The sequence below is a fragment of the Leopardus geoffroyi genome, chromosome A1 (genome assembly GCF_018350155.1).
Source record: "Leopardus geoffroyi isolate Oge1 chromosome A1, O.geoffroyi_Oge1_pat1.0, whole genome shotgun sequence".
In the NCBI taxonomy this organism is placed as follows: Eukaryota; Metazoa; Chordata; class Mammalia; order Carnivora; family Felidae; genus Leopardus; species Leopardus geoffroyi.
Window position 1 is genome coordinate 121,914,706 of NC_059326.1, and position 18,390 is coordinate 121,933,095.

The window sequence follows — 18,390 nt, forward strand, 5'->3', positions numbered from 1 at the left end:
CTGTGGCCCTACCAGCTGGTGTCTGCCCCCTTAGACAGCTCACATCACCCCACACGGAACATGCTTCCAGCAGAATCCCAACCTTTCACTCTGCCCTGGTATAGCTTTTACCAGTCCATGTCCCATATGCCATTTATGTCAACCCTAGCACATTAATTCACTTACTAAATAAGTATTTACTGAGCACCTACTTATGTGCTACACCTGGCGACATATGAGCAAAGCCGATTCAGTTCTTACCCTCAGAGGATTTGTGGTCCAGAGGGGAAGGACAATCAACAACTAATATCCATGTGTGATGAATGTCAACCTCTGATAATGCTCATAGCACCTGTAGTCATTTTTTAAAAACTGTTCCTTTTCCTCTTCTCTTCCTTTTGATTCTGATAGCCACCATCCTTCTGTAGGTTATGAATCTCCTTTGTGTTGAGGCTAAAGCAAAATCTTCTGATTTTTAAAAAAAAAAATTTAAATTTTTGAGAGAGAGAGAAAGAGGGAGGGAGGGAGGGAGACAGGGTGTGAGTGTGTGTGTGTGGGGGGGACAGAGAGAGACGGACATACAAAATTGGAAGCAGACTCCAGACTCTGAGCTGTCAGCAGAGAGCCTGATGTGGGGCTTGAACTCACAAACTGTGAGATCATGACTGAGCCAAAGTCAGACGCTCAGCCCGCTGAGCCACCCAGGTGCCCCCAAAATCTTCTAATTCTCTTACCTTTCTTCCCACCACCACTGTGTTAATCTTCCATAAAACATAAATTCTATAACTCTATTCTCCCGCCAGATGATCTCCAATCACTCTCCATAACTAGGGCTGTTTCTCAAACTGGGGCATGCGTATGTGTCTGGGTGGGGGAGAACGGGGGATGAACTAGGCAGTACAAAAAGCCACGGGGTGAACACTGCATCTTTTGGGAACATCAATTTTGCTGGAAATTTGGGAGTGGGGTAGAAATGTAATTATTAAATTCAACTGAAAATAGGCATTTTATGGGAGTAAAATGCAAAATTCATGTGAAATTTTAGGACAGAAAAGACTTCAAAGAAAATCTGCTGTGATCTCCCCCAGGATCTCTGGCCTCGGCCAGGTGTGTGCTGTTTTTTCTATGCTGGTGGGCAGGGTCACCCAGGGCCCAAGGGAGAGGTTTCATTGCCTCTGGGTGCCCCTTCTTCCACGGCAGCCAGGCTCATGACCTGCCCCCAGAGTGCTGTGTGTCCTCAGTGGAAAAGTTTATGAAACACTGGGAGCCAGACTCTGAGTACGGAGTAGGTGCTCAATGACTGAATGGACGAATGAATGAATACACAGAACCATAAACTTTTGACTTTAATCTTCAAGGACCAACCTGATGGGAACCATCACCCCTATTTCGCCTCTTTCCTTGATATTTGTTCACCCAACTGACACCTCTTACTAAGACTCTAAAAAGGTTGCACGTAACTTCCTAACTTCCGGCTTTTGCCCAATCTGTACGCACTGCCCAAAACACCCTTCTCCTTCTCTTTCCCACCACACCAAATCCTACTTTTGTTCAACATGACTCCTCAGTCTCAGCCTTCCCCTGTGATATCTATCCCAAATGTCCCACCCTCCTCTGAACATCCTAATCCCTGACTATCTCCAGTGCTCATCTGGGTGTTAACACACTGCCTTGCACACTATTCCTGAAATGTTTCCTGGATACATCTTAAGTCATGAGCCAAATTTTCAATGTAGTGAATGCAGGAGAGGTCTTCCCTTTCCAGTGGACCCCTCAGAGTTCTCAATAGTAAAAGACTCATCACAAATACATGAAAATCATGCTGAAGGACTGATGAGGAATTGTAGTCTAGATATGTAGTTCTCCCACCCAAGTAGTAACCAGGCCCGACCCTGCTTAGCTTCCGAGATCAGACGAGATCAGGGACATTCAGGCTGGTATGGGCGGAGACTAGTCTAGATATGTTCTCAACCAAGGGCAATTTTCTTCCTCTTGGATATTTCACATCATCTGGAGATAGTTTTGGTTGTCACAACTTGCCTTGGCCACTCACATCTAGTGGGGGAAAGGCCAGGGATGCAGCTAAACATCCTATAATACAAAGGACAGCCTCCCTTCCTCTAAGAACTGTGTGCCCCAAATTCAATAGTGTTGCTGTTAAGAAATCCTTGTCTACATTATAGTATCTTCCTAACCTATTTCCTTGCCTGTTTTTTCTCCCAGTCATAACCCAGCCTCCATCCTTCTGCCTTCTGTCTAAGCAACTTCTGTAACAAGTAATTCCGATGATATTACTCTCCTGGTTACGTAAATGGCTGTTCACTGACTTTGAGAAAACATTCAAGTTCTTCATCATGGCCATATGCCCAGGCTCCTGTATTCCTCCTCAGCTTCAAATCACTTCTGTCTCCCAGTCATTCCCTATGTACCATCCATATCATTCATCCTGCAGTTCCACCAACATTACGATCTTTCGTGGCTCAGCACCTTTGCACATGCTGGTCCTTCTGCACTGAACACTCCTCCTCTCGTTGGCTTACAGAAGTAAGTACTGCTCAAAGATCAGTGCCAGCACACACACACGAGCAAATATTTATTCATCGTCTATCATGCGCCAGGCCCTGGTTTAGTGTGGCGAAACAGCTATGAGCAAAACAAAATAGGTCCATAGAGCTAATAGCCTAGACAGGTCCTCTCCAAAAGAACATCCTGCCATGATGGAAATGTCTTAAACAGGTACTAATAATAGGATAGCTATGAGCCACATGTGGCTACTGAGCACTTGAAAGGTAGATACTCTGAAATGAAATCTGCTTTAAGGGTAAAATACACACGCAAAAAAGTAAAACGTCGCATGAACAGTTTTTTTCAGTAGGCTCTATGCCCTACAGGGGGCTCGAACTCATGACCTTGAGATTGAGTTGCATGTCTATCCACTGAGCCAGCCAGCTGCCCCTCACACTAACAATTCTGAATAGTTACCTCACCTCAGTCCCACGACAAACTCATGAGGTAGAAGTTATTGTTTTAGCCATTTGCGTCTGGCTTTGACCTGGGTCCGTGTGGCTCCAGAACCCACACAGTGTATACAGCACTGCACTCGACAAACCAGCTTCCCCATGTGATACTTCTCACACCAAATGAGTGAGCAAAGATTATCAAAATGTCCCACACATTCACCCCTCTCCTGGCAGAGTCATCACATCACTCATGTCACACAGGGATTGAAAGTGGAAGGTGGGACTATGGGAGAGAAAGGTCTTAATTTCTGGGTCTCCACAGCAAACTGCAGAGGCTAAATAACACCAAGCAGAAGGTAGTGGGGAAACAAACAGAGCTCTAGTCCCCCATGAACATCTTGGCAGCTGCACATTATTTAGTCCAACACTAGACATGGATTATCACTGCCTTTAGGCACTTCTACTCTGGGGAGCAGTTCTTTTTCCAGAAAGCTCCAGGCCCATCTCTTCTACCACAGCACTTGCTGTCAGGGCCAGCAGGCTTCACCTGCTCACATGGGTCTTAGAGCCTTTGGCTTCGAAGCACTCAGTCCCTACTAGTTTGGAGCTGTTTTTCTCTCCAACAGTGGCCTGAAAACCAGCGTGACCCAAGGGCCTGTGAGTCTGGCTGCCCTTTATGTAACCCATTCCCTTCCTCTGAAGCTATCCTCCGGTGCCCACTATGGCCATTGGGACTTTGAGAGTTCTTGTTCCCAGAGCTACAACCTCTCTAAAAGCACTAACCCCTTCCTGCATCAGGTGGTATTCTTTTTTATTTTTTTTAATTATTATTTTTTAAGTGTTTATTTATTTTTGAGACAGAGAGAGACAGAGAGACAGAGCATGAGTTGGGGATGGGCAGAGAGAGAGGGAGACATAGAATTGGAAGCAGGCTCCAGGCTCTGAGATGGGAGCACAGAGCCCAACATGGGGCTGTAACTCACAAACCACAAGATCATGACCTGAGCCAAAGTCGGATGCTCAACCAACTGAGCCACCCAGGCGCGCCAATTCTTTTTTTTTTTTTAATTGATATATAACCAAAACACATTATATTAGTTTCAAGTACATGACATAATGATTTGATATACGTATATGTTGCAAAATAATCACCAATAAGCCGGGTTAACATTCATCACCACGCACAGTTACAAATTCTTTTTCTGGTGATGATAACTTTTAAGATCTACTCTCTTAGCCACTTTTAAATATGCACTACAGTATTATTAACTTAGTCACCACCCCCAGGTGCCATTCAGGACAGCTTCTCGTGCAGTCCAGCAGGCCATGTTAACTCTACCACGAGATCTGTCCAGATCGCACCAGCGTCTCTCCACCTCCAACCGGCGCCCCTGTCCTGGCCACGCCCATTCCCTGCCAGCCTACTGCAATGATCCCCTACCTGGTCTCCCTTCAGGGAGCTCCTCAGATTCATTTTCCCCACAGCAGCAAGAATGATCTTAAAACATACTTCAGATCATGTCATAACGTGATGTGACACAGCTCATGTCTCACTCACCTCTGGATTCCACATTCGCCTTTAGCGAATGTTTGTGGAATTGGACATGAGGTTCCATCTGTACCGAAATACCTGACATAGAGCTGAGTCCTGAGTCAGGCCAACACCTGCACTTGGCTGCCAGGGTGTGGAAGGAGGGGAAGGGGATCCAAATCCCCTGGGCTCTCCCCTCCTCCTCCTGCATGTCAGGGCCCAGTGACCCACCCCCAGCTATTCCGTGCTGCTTGCTACTCACATTTGGTGTGCCTGTCACACAAGGCCGACGCCCTCATATCACACAGCCGGATTGTCCCTTTGCTGCTGCTGTACACGAAGGTGTTGCAGTGATGGGGGTGGAACTCGGCTGCTGTGATCACCTCTGTGAGCTCCTCCATGTTGGCCGGCTTAATGTCGACGATATCTGGCACGGACGAGTCAAGGAAGGGACCAGAAGGGGGCAGACCCGCGGGGGTGATTCGTAGCAGCACTGCCTGCATTTCGTGTAACAGGCGAGCGTTTACCACACACAGCAGATCCTCACAGGAACTGTGCGAGCAAATGTGAGGGTATTACTGGGCTTGGCAGATGAGGCCCAGAGATGCCCAGGAATCAGAGGCACCATTAGAACTCAGGTCTCCCTGGCCCCTTACATGCATTTCATCCTCCATAGCATATAGAACATGTTCCATTGACCCATCAAAGTTATCTGCACATGCAACCATGCTAAAATGTGCCGAGCTGCGTTTTATGAAAGACTTTCATTTCTCATTTGACAACAGTAGTGAAGAAACTAGTCCCATTCCAACTAAATAGTTCAGTTTACTTGAATCTTTCCCCAGACTCCTGGGCTGATAAAAGGTATCTATGATAGACTGTGAATGCTCTTCTACGAAATCCCTGAGAGCTTCCTTTTTTTTTTCTTTTTTTTTGAGAGAGACAATGCAAGTGAGGAAGGGGCAGAGAGAGAGAGAGAGAGAGAGGGAGGGAGGGAGAGAGGGAGGAAGTGGGGCTTGTCTTTTACCTGAAGCAGGGCTCGAGCTCATCCGATGTTGGACTTGAACTCAGGAACTGTGGGATCATGACCTGAGCCAAAGTCAGATGCTTACTGAGCCATCCAGGTGCCCCCTGAGATCTGCTTTAACAACACATGGGTGACAATACTAAGAGCTGCTACCATTTAGTGAACACTGACTATAGGTCAACTGCTGTGCAAAGCATACCATGTACTTTATCTCATTTAATCCTTATAACAGCTCTATAACCAGTCCTTTTCTTATCCCCATTTATCAGAGGTGGAGATGGAAGCTGGCTCCAAGTCACATGGCTAGAGTGGAAGCACCAGGATTTTATCTCGGATGCAAAATTTTGCTAACCGTGCAAAATTTGTCTTATTAGAGATATACAGGACCTCATGTTTCTATAAGCTGTGATTTGCTGTAGAGCTTCTGTGGGAGTTTAAGCTCCAGAAAAAAAAAGCCATCCAGTTGTATGGTGGGACAGTTTTAGCCTCCTAGGGAATATACCTTTATCATCTGTTTTTTTCTTCCTCAATGTTTTCCATTCTGATCAAGAATTATTATAGCTCTATTTTTAAAGACCACATCCTTGTATATTGAAATGAAACATCTGGCCTTTTAATTAAGGAGGTGACTCAGTGGACACAGGACCTTCAGGAGGAGGTCTGGCATGTGTGAGGGGCTAGGTTTGTGTCGATTCCTTGATACCCTTACCCAGAGCTTGGGGGACACACGTACAGATGGGAGGCACCTGGCTGGGGCTGACGTGCTGTCTGAGGACCCCACAGGCCTCGTGATGCAGATGCTGTTACATAGGAAAGCTGACCAAAATGTTGCCCACTTTTCCTAGACTTCACCACTTCTAAAATTTTTTTTTTTCAACGTTTATCCATTTTTGGGACAGAGAGAGACAGAGCATGAACGGGGGAGGAGCAGAGAGAGAGGGAAACACAGAATCGGAAACAGGCTCCAGGCTCTGAGCCATCAGCCCAGAGCCTGACGCGGGGCTCAAACTCACGGACCACGAGATCGTGACCTGGCTGAAGTCGGACGCTTAACCGACTGCGCCACCCAGGCGCCCCAAGACTTCACCACTTCTGAGCCGCCTTTGTGATTTGGCCCCATGTGTATATCACCAGGTGGTATTTGCTTAACACGCTTTCTTCAGATCAGCTTCTATCGACTCACTTTGTTTCCTTAGCCTCGTCTAAGCTGTAATCCAATATTCATAAAAACATGGATTTAACGAGCTAGTTACATTTTGAATAATGTACATGTAATAAATACATAATTAAAATAAACACGTTTATACCTGTGCCGGGAGCTTATATATCCTATATTGGGAAACAATGCATCGACTCAACAAGAACTAACTTGATACAGACTATGCTATTAGTCTGGGATGGATGAAAGTTTCTTATGCTTTTCATAGTCCCCTCCTTAGAGTTTACGTGAGGTACAAGTGAATGCACCTGTATTTGTAGTCATACCAGCACCAACACAGCCATCTATTATCAAACATCACCTGTGCTCCAGCAGGCACTCTGGTGCAATAATGGCTCTGTATCTGGTTGTGCCTCTTTCCCCTTCAATGATCTCTGTGAAGTCCTGTTGTTTCTTTCTCAAATGAGTCTGCGACTGAACTGACACTACATTGTACTACAATTTCCCCCCACCAAACCCAGATGTAAATACTACTTGGGTCTCCAAAGCATGTGGGTCCCCTGGATTCACAAAACATTACCTTTCAACTCAACTGCTACCAGAGTTATAAATATTACTGCAGGTAGCACCACACGCTGGGGAACAGGAGGCTGAGCCCCCTGGAAAGCCCCAAGCTGCATTTCTGATGTTTTCTCCAGCCCCCCTGACCCTTGCCCTGGGCTTTGTGGTCACGACACGGGATGGGGTGAGCAGAGGTTAGTGTTCAGCTGCTGTCAGATTTCATCACCCTCCAGAAAGAGCCTCCAAAGCCTACCATACCAGTGAGCATGTTTCTCTTTTCCTAAAATAGGGAAAGAAAATCTGGTGTCAGCTTTCTCAACCTCTACCAGGATAGCTCTAAAAACAAGCTTCACTGGAAGGGATCTTTGCTGTGTGGGAGGGGGAGGTGCCACATCTACTGTTATTTTTTTCTCACCTAAAAATAAAGCCCCAAAGTCAGAATGTGTGAAAACGAAGTGCTTAAAGATATCTTTGAAAGCAGGAAGGAACATCCCCCACCACCAAGAACACCAACACGGATGTGCGCACTGAGTCTGCTTAGGGCTGCTTCCTCTGGGTCCATCTTCTCTCCTTCCCTCATTCACTTGCTCCCTCCCTTCTGCCCAAGCCTCCCCATCATCCCTCATCCCCAAGCATCTCTCTTTTGACTAGAATGTCTGACTTTGTGGGTGTTTAAGGATGACTCTAATCCTCTTTTTAACAACCGCGATGACAGGGACAAGGACGATAATAATAACCAGCAGTTAATGTTCACCAAGTGCCTTGTATCGTCTCATTTGACCTTCATCTCAGCCTAACGAGGTCAGTACTATTCAGTAACTGAGGTAAATTAATCAAGGTCATAGGACTAGCAGAGAGAAGAGCTGGGATTTGAACCCACCCTGTCTGACTTCAGAGCCTGGGTTCTTGACCACATGCTATTTTCCTCCCCCGAGAAAAGGCCCTGACAGAGCCAGCCTTTCTGAGTGCGGTAATTCTGGCGCTCTCGAAACTTCCCCTGGCTAATCTGAGAGGGCAGACTGTGTTCTTTTAATTCACTGATCACTTTGGTGGCCACACTTTTCAGAATCAGAATTTGGACATAGCATCTGACTCAGGACTTCTGTGTCCTATGATTTGATAATTATTTTCCTCTTTTCTGAACCATAAACTGGGACAGAAACATATGGGATTTCTTGAGTTGTTAACTGATGGAGGATTTGCTGAGTTCTAAAAACATTTGGGAGGAGACTAGTTACCAAATTCAATGGCTTTATGGGAATGATGGGAACAGGATAGTTCAGATCTGTATCATCTCAGGCCTTTCTTCTCACTCTTTTCTAAAGGGAGATGCACACCTTCAGCATATGTGGTTTTGCCCTTCATGTTGGAACGGAAAGTGAAAAAAGATAAGCACTGTATTATCTTGGAAAAGAATGATGCATTTTGACAGTCAATTTTCCCTTCTCTATCCTTCAGAGCTCTCTATCCAAATTATTTCCCTGTTGTCCCAAAGAACTAAGTGGTGAAAGCAAAACATAGCACTGGATTCGCAGCTAATATACAAGGCAGACAGCCAACAGATCGCTATTAAATTAACCCTGGGGCTTGACAGATCTGTTCTTCCTGACCCCAACTGCTTATGGCATTCCTTATTAATGCTGAGCCCAGACAAATTACCTCTGCTAACAAAAGGGGTTAATCTGCTTCTCTGCTGGGACTCTGGAGGCAGCTCTGAGGACAGGAGGGGGCATAGCTAGTTTGGCAGCTGAGCTCCGAGCTTGGAAGGCAGGAGGGAAGGTGAGGGCATCACTGTGCCAGGCAGGGCCTAAGGCGTCATTTAAAATAATAATTGAAGACACTGGGAGGTCACCCCTTAAGGGATTGGCTTCAAACAAATACGAAGCCAGAGTCATAAATTACATCAGCAGTGGGGTGAGGGAATGGAGAGGGTAATGGCAGGATGCTAAGGGGTAGCATGGAGGCCATTCAAAAGTCTTTCCTTAATCCCCAATTTGGAAAAAGCTTTCTACCAAAAAAAAAAAAAATGTCTACAGCAACATGATAAAAGAAATATATTGACTATAACATACATATACAGGGAAAGGGAAATGATTATGTAAATTTTGATCAATCTCATTAAATTGTTTTTGCAATGAAATTCCAAGTCTGTTAAAAAACACGAAACATTGTATCTATACTATGATCATAATATCGTTTGAAACTTACAATGTGAAAATAATGAGCTAAAGGCAAGATATTAAATGTTAGTAATAGTTCAATCTGAGCAGGTCTATGAATTTTCAATTATCACTTATCATTTCCACATTTTCTTCTAATCAAGTAGTATGTTAGGATAGAAAAAGATATATCTCACATATAGAGAGATATCTATAAAGATATATCTTATTATACATATATATAAATATATATACACTCTGACCAGAGTCATGTAAAAAAAATCAGAGAGAGACAGAGAGAGAAAATATAGTATGGAAGGAGATGTGATTAAGATCTTACAGGGGATTAAATGGAAAGTCAGCAGGTAAATTACCCTTTAGAAACTCTAGTTTACAAAGGGTAACTTACCTTTACCATCCATCCATCCATCCATCCATCCATCCATCCATCCATTGATGTAATCCACAAATGTTCACAAAGAACCTGCTAATGCTTTTCTCACCACAGGGGGTACAACCATGGCTGAAGCAGACCCAAATCCCCCTGATTCGTGGAGCCTATATTCTAGCAGGTCACATGGTCACTAAGCAAGGCAGATAAATATAATATAAACGAGATAGTAACAAATGCAAAGCAGAAAAAGGAGGGAAGAGAGAGAGAAATGATACATGTGTGTGTGTGGGGGGGGACAAGGTATGTGAATGTCTTACATCAAAAAGGAGAAAGCTTCCTGGATAAATTAATTTTTCCCCTTTTATTATTTACTTGCTTTTCTGAGCCCTTATAGTTAAGTTAGCTAGCATTATGTTACAAGTGTGATGTAAAGCCCCTGTATTTACACCAAAATTAGGTGGTGAGATTATAGGTGATTTTATAATCTCCACAATACATATTTTTAAATAATAAACATTAAAAAAGTAGTTTGCTTGTGTTAGAACCATCTGTGAGAAAATTAAGAGAGCAGAAGCCATGCTTCTTGACCATGGGTCAAGTTTAAGATAATACTGTGATAAATATTGTGATTATAACAAAACTGGGTGAGGAGGTTGGGAGTCAATAGTGATTCCAAGTCTGTTTTGCTCAGAGAATGTGGGAAAGTCATTTTCTCTCTCTACGCTTCAATTTTTTTTTTTTTTTGCCTTTGAATGGGCATCATTCTATTTACTCTGAAAGCCTCTGAGAATTTTGATTATGAAATAATTTCATGGAGAAAGATATTAAATGGCTTTATAGTCGACTGAATAATCCCATCCCTCACAGAAAGCACCTGTTTTTCCACAGATAGCTTTATATGCATTAGTTTTGTGGGCTTTTGAAGGGGATGTCCTCATATGCTTCTGTCTTTATCCATGCTGATTTTGCTGATACCAACAAGATTTTTGTTTGTTTGTTTTGTTTCCTTTCTAAGCCCTGCCTAAGCCAATCAAGCACTGGAAAGCCAAAAAAGAGGCCTTTCTGCAGGCCAGGTTGGTGAGTGAAATCTATGTTTGCCTGGGAAAGATACCTATCTTCAAGAGCAGTTGAGGCTTTTCATGTTTCTGCACTTAGAGTCTGCCAATACTGAAGGCGGAGAACAGCCTTATTTTGGCCCTGAGAACTAATCATAATAAAGTAGGATTTCCTTTTAGGGGACATGAATTGCTTTGAGTTTTTTTTTTCTTTTTAAAGTCTGAATGTAATCTCTGGATATTAAGTATTGATTACAAAGCATCCAGATCTTGTTAGCTGAAGGGACATGTTACTTGATGATAAGATACTGGCAACCTCTGAAGAGGACTCTAAGGGATATTCCTCTTTTAAGAGCTTAAAAAAAGCCAATGTGAAAATATTTATGGAGGGTTTGCCAATTGCTAGGCTTAACAGGAGAGGCTGACAAAAAATATGTCACGGTGCCATCTTACTTACTGCTTATAAGTATGTACTGAGCTACAAAAGATACTGGGCTGAGATGGCCTCCATGATTTGGGGAAGGGGGCACTTGAAAATCCCATAACCACAGACCCTTCCCTGTTCATGTGACACAGAGCTTGAATTCCACCATTAGGAAACACCCAATACCCCTTCAAAGGTCAATTCAAATGTTACTTTCTTTATGAAGCAGTCTAGCCTTTCCTTCATCATTCTTCCTGTTCCATGCCTCCATAGAACCGTGAATACACCTAACAGGTAACCCATATTACTAGATTTGAGTAATTTGAGATGGTGTGATAGAGTACATTATATTGGAGTATGAAATGAGACTGAAATGTTAATCCCAAATTCTGTGACCCGTTACCTAATCTTGAAAGCCTTTAAATTTGTTAACTCATTTACAAAAAGAGGAAGAAAATTACAGTAGATGATGTGTATCACATACCTGGTATTTAATACAGGCTCTGAAAATGGTTGGTCTGATCTTCCCTAGTATGGTCACATGACTGTCTCCCTCTGTCCACCTAAATCACTTCGCTGGTTTTGAGGAATGTTAACTCGGTTAGGCTGAACTACAATCTTTAGAGTTCCCTTTCTAGGATGTTGCTGGTTACCGTGGGCTAACACGGGCTCAGGAGGGTTGGAGGACAAAAGGGAAGAAGCAGTTGCTCTGCAGTACACACACACCTTCTCCCACTTATTCCATCAAACACTAATCTATGTGCTACTGTAATCTAGGTGCTGTAAGAAGTTCTGCAGATGTGATTAAAGGCCCCAATGAGTCGACTTTCAGTTAATTGAAAGAAGATGATCCTGGGTGAGCCTGAATTAATCAGTTTGGAAGACATTTAAAGGAAAGCTTTGGCTTTCCTAAAGGAAGAGACTCCAAAAGGCTGCTGGGTCCACAGTTGTTCTCCCTCCTCACTGTCCATGTGTGGACAAGCTTCAACTCATGCTCACGTTCTTCCAGCTTCCTTGTGATTTTTCATTCTTGCCTAACTGCCTTACAGACCCTGGACTTGCTTGGCCAGTCACACAATTGCAAGGCTAACTCACTGTAATAAGTCAGTCTCTCTCCCTCTCCCTTCTATCCCCCCCCACTCTGTAGACAGACAGACAGATAGACACACACACACCTCTCCCAACAGTTTTGCTTCTCTGATTGAACTCTGCATGATACATCTACCCTTTCGGATTACAAAAATCATAATATCAGGGATGGAGTTTTATTCATCTTGGCATTTCTCATGCACATGGTAGATGCTCAATAAATTTAAGTTATTAAATTTCAATAAATTACTTTCATTTGTTGTGACTTAGCAGCCTTCTCAAGGCCTAGTTTTTTAAAATGCAGGAAATCCACAGTGGGTCAGTAATAGGTCAAGATGCCGGGCCTAGATACTGTAAATCACCTCAGCTTGTGGTTTTCTTAGGAGAGAATGGGATTCAAGCAACAAGGTTAGAAGAACAAGGGGCTAGGGAAATGTTTCAAATATAATAGCTACTATTTATTAGGCCTTCTTTCTGTGCCAGGCACTTGGCTAAGACATTTACATGATTATTTCCTTTAATACCCACAACAACCTTATAAGACAGATGGTATTTATTATCTCCATTAACTGATGAGACAATGAAGGGGCAGAGAGGTGTTAAGCAGCTTATTAAGGTCACAAAGATTGTATGAGACAAAATTGGATTCCAATCCAGTGAATCTGACTCTGGAGTCTAACTACTAAGCTAACTACTACTAACTACTAAGCACTCCTGATTATGAAGCTATACCTACTGCTCTGAGGAAGCTCAAAAAGCCCAAGAAGTGTGCAGTTTCATTCTTGCCCTCTTCCCTGACAACATGAGATCCAAAGGGCTTTCCCTGTGCATAGATAAATACCTTGTCTCAAGAAGTCTTAGGTCTGGCAGGCACAGAGGGTCAAGCAAAACACTAGGCCTTGGAAAACTTGGAAAACGTACCAAGGCTACATTTATTAATGGGGAGGAGGAGGCTGCCCTGGGACACACGGACCAATGTTCTGGATATGTCAATGGAATATTCTCCTTTTACACTAAATGCCAGCCTCAGATTGATATGTACATTTGTGGATGAAAGCCACAGCAGCAACAAGGGAGACAAACTTGTATTAGGCCCCACAGCTTCCTTCAAAGCCTGCCTGGCAGAATCCCACCAGATTAAAAGGAAGGCCGCTGTCCATGGTACTATGAAGAGACAGAAGCCAAGAATTGAGGTTATATGGTCCCCTCATCAGGGAATAAGTTCCAAAGGGCCTCAGCTCAGTTGACAAATGAAGCTGTTGTACAGGGGAGCTAAGACCAAGGCCAATGATGAAGTACCTCTAGAGTTCAGATGTCCTCTCTCAGAGAAATCCTCTGTTTCATGACCAGAGACCAGACTTGAGTAAGATGTGGCTAACCTTTCTAGCCTTGTTTGCATCATGCTCCACCACATTCTCTGGCCTTCAGTCACAATGGACTTTTTAGAGTTTCTCCAACATTGCCACACTCCCTTCTGTCACACGCCCTCTGTACATGCTAGACCAATCTCTCCACACCTTTTTTCCTCTTTCAGATCTTAACTCAGTAATCAGTTCCTCTGCAAAGTCTCCTTTTATTCCCTGAAATCTGTATCAGAGTTCAAAAAAGAAGCATACACAGGACTGTATTTCCTTTCCTCAAAGGACTTACTTCTGTCTGTAATTATATGCTCATTAGTGTGATTATTTGATGAATGTCATTCTGAAAGCAGAAAATTTCTTTTCACTTTTGTATCCTCATGGCTTAGTGCAGTGCCTGGAACAGAAGGTACTCAGTATACAGTTGTCGAGAGCTGTACCTTTACTTTTACTTGATAGGAGCCTATTTAATAGCTCTTATATTGGACAGGGTAAGAGCCAAGGTCAACCCATTCTTAGTCCTGGGAAGAGAGTTCAAAGGATCCTAAGTATACCACAGAAAACAGTTTGAAAAGTTATAGCTGCTTCTTGCCCTAGAATATCACTAATCTAGAAATGAGTTATTATTGTCCTGAAATAGTTAACCCATTAAGGCCAAAGTTTGACCACTTATACACCTGTTACATAAGGTAACCACCTGTAACCACCTGTTACATAAGACAAAGACAGACTAGCTATGGAAGGAAGGGAGAGGACTCAAGACCAGGTGTCAAGGGGCTAGGAATGCCTTAATCTGATTTGGTATTAAATGCAAAACCCTGGACCTCAGAGATCCTTCAAATATGTGGTAACTAGGGTATAAAGAGCAACATCTTGAGAAGAGCATCCAACTGCAGAACCAAAGGAGACATCAAGAACTAAGAAGAGGACCCAGACAATAAATTTAGCAGAGTAGCATCCACCATACTAACATTCAATTTTTCTAGTTTCCTAATCTTTTTAATGATAATCATGCTTGTTTAAGCCTGTTTATAATTTATTTAGCAGGGTACTGGCCTAAGCATATGTGTTTATGTGTGTATATGGATACACACACAAGCATATGTGTATCTCTCTCTCTTTCTATACACACACACACACACACACACACACACACACACACGGATATATTTTATATACAGCTGACCCTTGAACAATGTGGGGACTAGGGTCATTGACTCCCATGCAATAAAAAACCCACATGTAACTTTTGACTCCCTTAAAACCTAATGATTAATACCTTACTGTTGACCTTACCAATAACATAAGTTGATTAATACATATTTTGTATGCCATGTATATTATACACTGTATTCTTAAAGTAAACTAGAGAAAACCTTATTGAGAAAATCATAAGAGAAAATACATTTATAGTACTGTATTGCATTTATAAAAAAAAATCTGTATGTAAATGGACCTGTGCAGTTCAAACCCATGATCCAAGAGTCAACTGTATATACAAAATTTATCCACATATATGTATTAAAATATAAATGTTTTATATATGTGGATAATTTTATCCATATATATATGTGTATATGTATATATGGGTAAAATAAGGATATATATATATATATATATATATATATATATATATATATATATAAAACACCTTAAAAAATTCTCACAATCCTCTTTTATAAAGCTTCTCTCTCAAGATCATGAAACAGAGGGTTGGATAAGTTAAGAACCACATTAAAGCTTACACAGCCAGTAAGCAGTAGAGCTGAGTGTGAACTTTAGGCTTTAGGACTTTCAGAAGTTCAAGGACTTTTGAGACTCCAAAGCCTGTGTTCTCAACCATAATGCCAATGGCCAATGTCACAAAAAATGCCAGGCCCTGGAAGTTGTGACTTTATTTTTTAAACAAGACTGCAAGACCACTTGTCTTACTATCTACTTTTCTTCACATATAACTTACTTTGTAATTTAAGTGTTTTCAGTACCTATGAAGTCATCAGACTGATATGATAGCTGTATTTTCTAGCACTCATGACTGTAAATACCTAACCATAAAAATGAAAAAAGTCCACGTAGTGTTTCTACCACCCCAGTGGTACTCTTACCATGCTTTGGGAACCCCACATTATTCTATCCTGAGCCATGTTTGACAGCCTTCTTAGTGGATAAATGGCATTATAGAAATGGTAGTAAACAATGTATGATTCAAAAAGACCTGCCTGGTGGTTGGTGTTTTTTCTGAGGGTGTTTTGAAAGATGGCCGCTTCCTACCCCAGAGGTGGCTTCACTTCAGTGACGAGAGGCAAAAGGGGCCCAGTTTGTACAGTCAGCTTAGTGCTTAAGGCGGTTTGGTTGAAAAGAAATATATAGATATCAGTGATCATCATCCTCATGATGACAATAATTATTTTACATATGGCTGTTTTAAGGGTGAATGGCACAGTCTCATTTGTATGCCAGCATCTGGCAGGCTGTCACACATCTGCAGAATATAACCTAAATTGTGCTATTAATATTTCCCCTTTGCATTCTCCCCCAGGCATCTGTCTCCCAAATTGCCTAAAGAAACCCCCCTCCCTCTTGAAGGCCTAGAGGCAAATCCAGAAAACATGTCATCTAGACTGGGGACAGCAGGCACTCAGAGTGACAGCAGCTAAGTCTGAGCAGATTTCTGGCTCTCGGAAAAGATGTAAAAGGAGAAAGGGAACCACCACCCACATTCATTCTATTAGCAGCCACACTTCTATGCACAATCTGTAGGCAGGTTGTCAGAGGCTCAGACAGTATGTAGAATCTACTCTGTGAACGACAAGAGATGCCAGTCATGGTCCTGAGGGTCAGGTCTTAGTGCCTCCATCACTGCCACTACTTGCTTAAAGCTGCCTTCCTTAAAAAACCTTGGCAAGCCAAGAAACAGACTCTTAACTACAGAGAACAAACTGAAGGTTACCAGAGGGGAGGGCGGTGGGCGAGGGGTAAAATGGGTGATGGGGATTAAGGAGTGTACTTGTTGTGAGGAGCACCAGGTGATGTATGGAAGTGATGAATCACTCTATTATATACCTGAAACTCATGTTACACTGTATGTTAACTAACTGGCATTTAAATAAAAACTTAAAAAAAAAAGCCTTGGGCAAGTACCTAGCACTCCTCTGTGGTGGAGACTAGACTAGCTAACTGTGTACCAAACCAGGTTAATCTTCTTTTTTTTTTTTTTTTTTTTACATGCATAGCTATATTACGTTTCCCAGCCTGCTTTGCAGTTAGAGATAGTCATGTGACTGACTTCTAACCAATGGAATTCATGCTATTTGAGGGCCTGGCTCAAAAGAGCCTCCCATGTGTGGTTCTCTACGATCTTCTCCTTTTGCTGTCCTGATTGCAAGTAAGCCTGGTGACACTGGGGAGCTGCAGGGTGGAAGGGCCTAATTCTCTGATTCACTGATTGGAGGAGGATGCTTGCTGGTGGTGATCGTCATAATGACTCCATTATAACAGAAGTCATCTTTTATGTGTTTGAGCCACTATGAGGTCTATTTATATCACAACATTCAGAGCTTTACTTTAACCAACATACTCTTAAAGTGAGATTTCCTGGTTACATTTCACCATCGACTATCTACTGGATAGTCGCACTTCAGTGACCTATCGCACTTCAAACTTGACCTATCCAACCAAAATGGTATTTTCTGTGTCTGAGAATGTTCTAGGTACTGGGCTACAGGAATGGATCATACAAAGTCCCTTCTCTTATAGAATTTATGCTCAAATATGGGGAAACCCCAATACACAAGTAAAAAAGCAATTTCAAATAGTGATAAGTGCTGTGAAGATAACAAGGAGAGAGGGCTACTGGGGACTACTGGCAAGTTACTGGAAAAGGACCTCTGAGGAGATGACATTAGATGGAAGTCTGAATGATGGCTTGTAGTTAGCCAAGTAAATTCCAGGGACAGGGTATTCCAGAAAGAGGGAACAGCAAATACAAAGAAGAGATATAAGAACAAGGTTATCCAGGAACAGAAAAGAGGTTAGTTGGCTGAATCAGAGTGATTTCAGGGAGAGTGACATGATAGGATATCAAAGAGGGAGCCAGGGCCCATTTCATTTAGAATCTTACAGTTCAAGGTACAGAACTTGGATTTTATTCCAAATTCATTGGGAAGCTACTAGACTGTTTTAAGCAGGGGAAGAATTATATCTAAATTAAATACTGAAAGGTCCACTCTGTTATGAGAACATGAAGTATGTAGGAGATCAAGAAAAAATGGAGACTGAACAGGAGATTGCTGCAGTCACACAGAGGAAGGAATAATGGCTTACAGCACCATAGGGCAGGAGGAGCAGAATGGAAAGAAATGAGTTGATGAGAGATATATTTCAGAGGAAGCATTGGTAGCCCTCATAGACAGACTGGGCTGGGGGCATGGAGGCTGGTGAGGGAGAGAAAAGAATCCATACTGACTCCTAGGTCAGCTGCTCAGCTTCCTGGGTTGAGAAACCATGAACGGAATGGAAATTCAAGTGAACAGTCAGGTTTGTGGTGGCACAGACCACAGGGGCAGGTAGTGAATAAATGACCGATCCATATTATTAAAGAGCGGGTCATCATAATGGAGTAAGAATGTTGGCTCAGACATTCATTCAACATCTTCTTGATATCTGTGGATTTTAGCTAACAGAGGAGATAGTAA

General features: G+C 42.6%; 1 protein-coding gene across 11 annotated transcripts in view; it reads right to left on the reverse strand.

Moving 5' to 3' along the window:
* Positions 1-18,390, reverse strand: part of PPP2R2B (protein phosphatase 2 regulatory subunit Bbeta) — a 512,334-nt gene that overhangs the window by 39,021 nt on the left and 454,923 nt on the right. For all 11 annotated transcript variants that reach the window (XM_045492888.1, XM_045492878.1, XM_045492850.1 and 8 more), the window contains one exon: positions 4,733-4,897. In XM_045492888.1, coding sequence (XP_045348844.1) covers positions 4,733-4,897 — 165 coding nt within the window. The remainder of the gene's footprint in view (positions 1-4,732; positions 4,898-18,390) is intronic.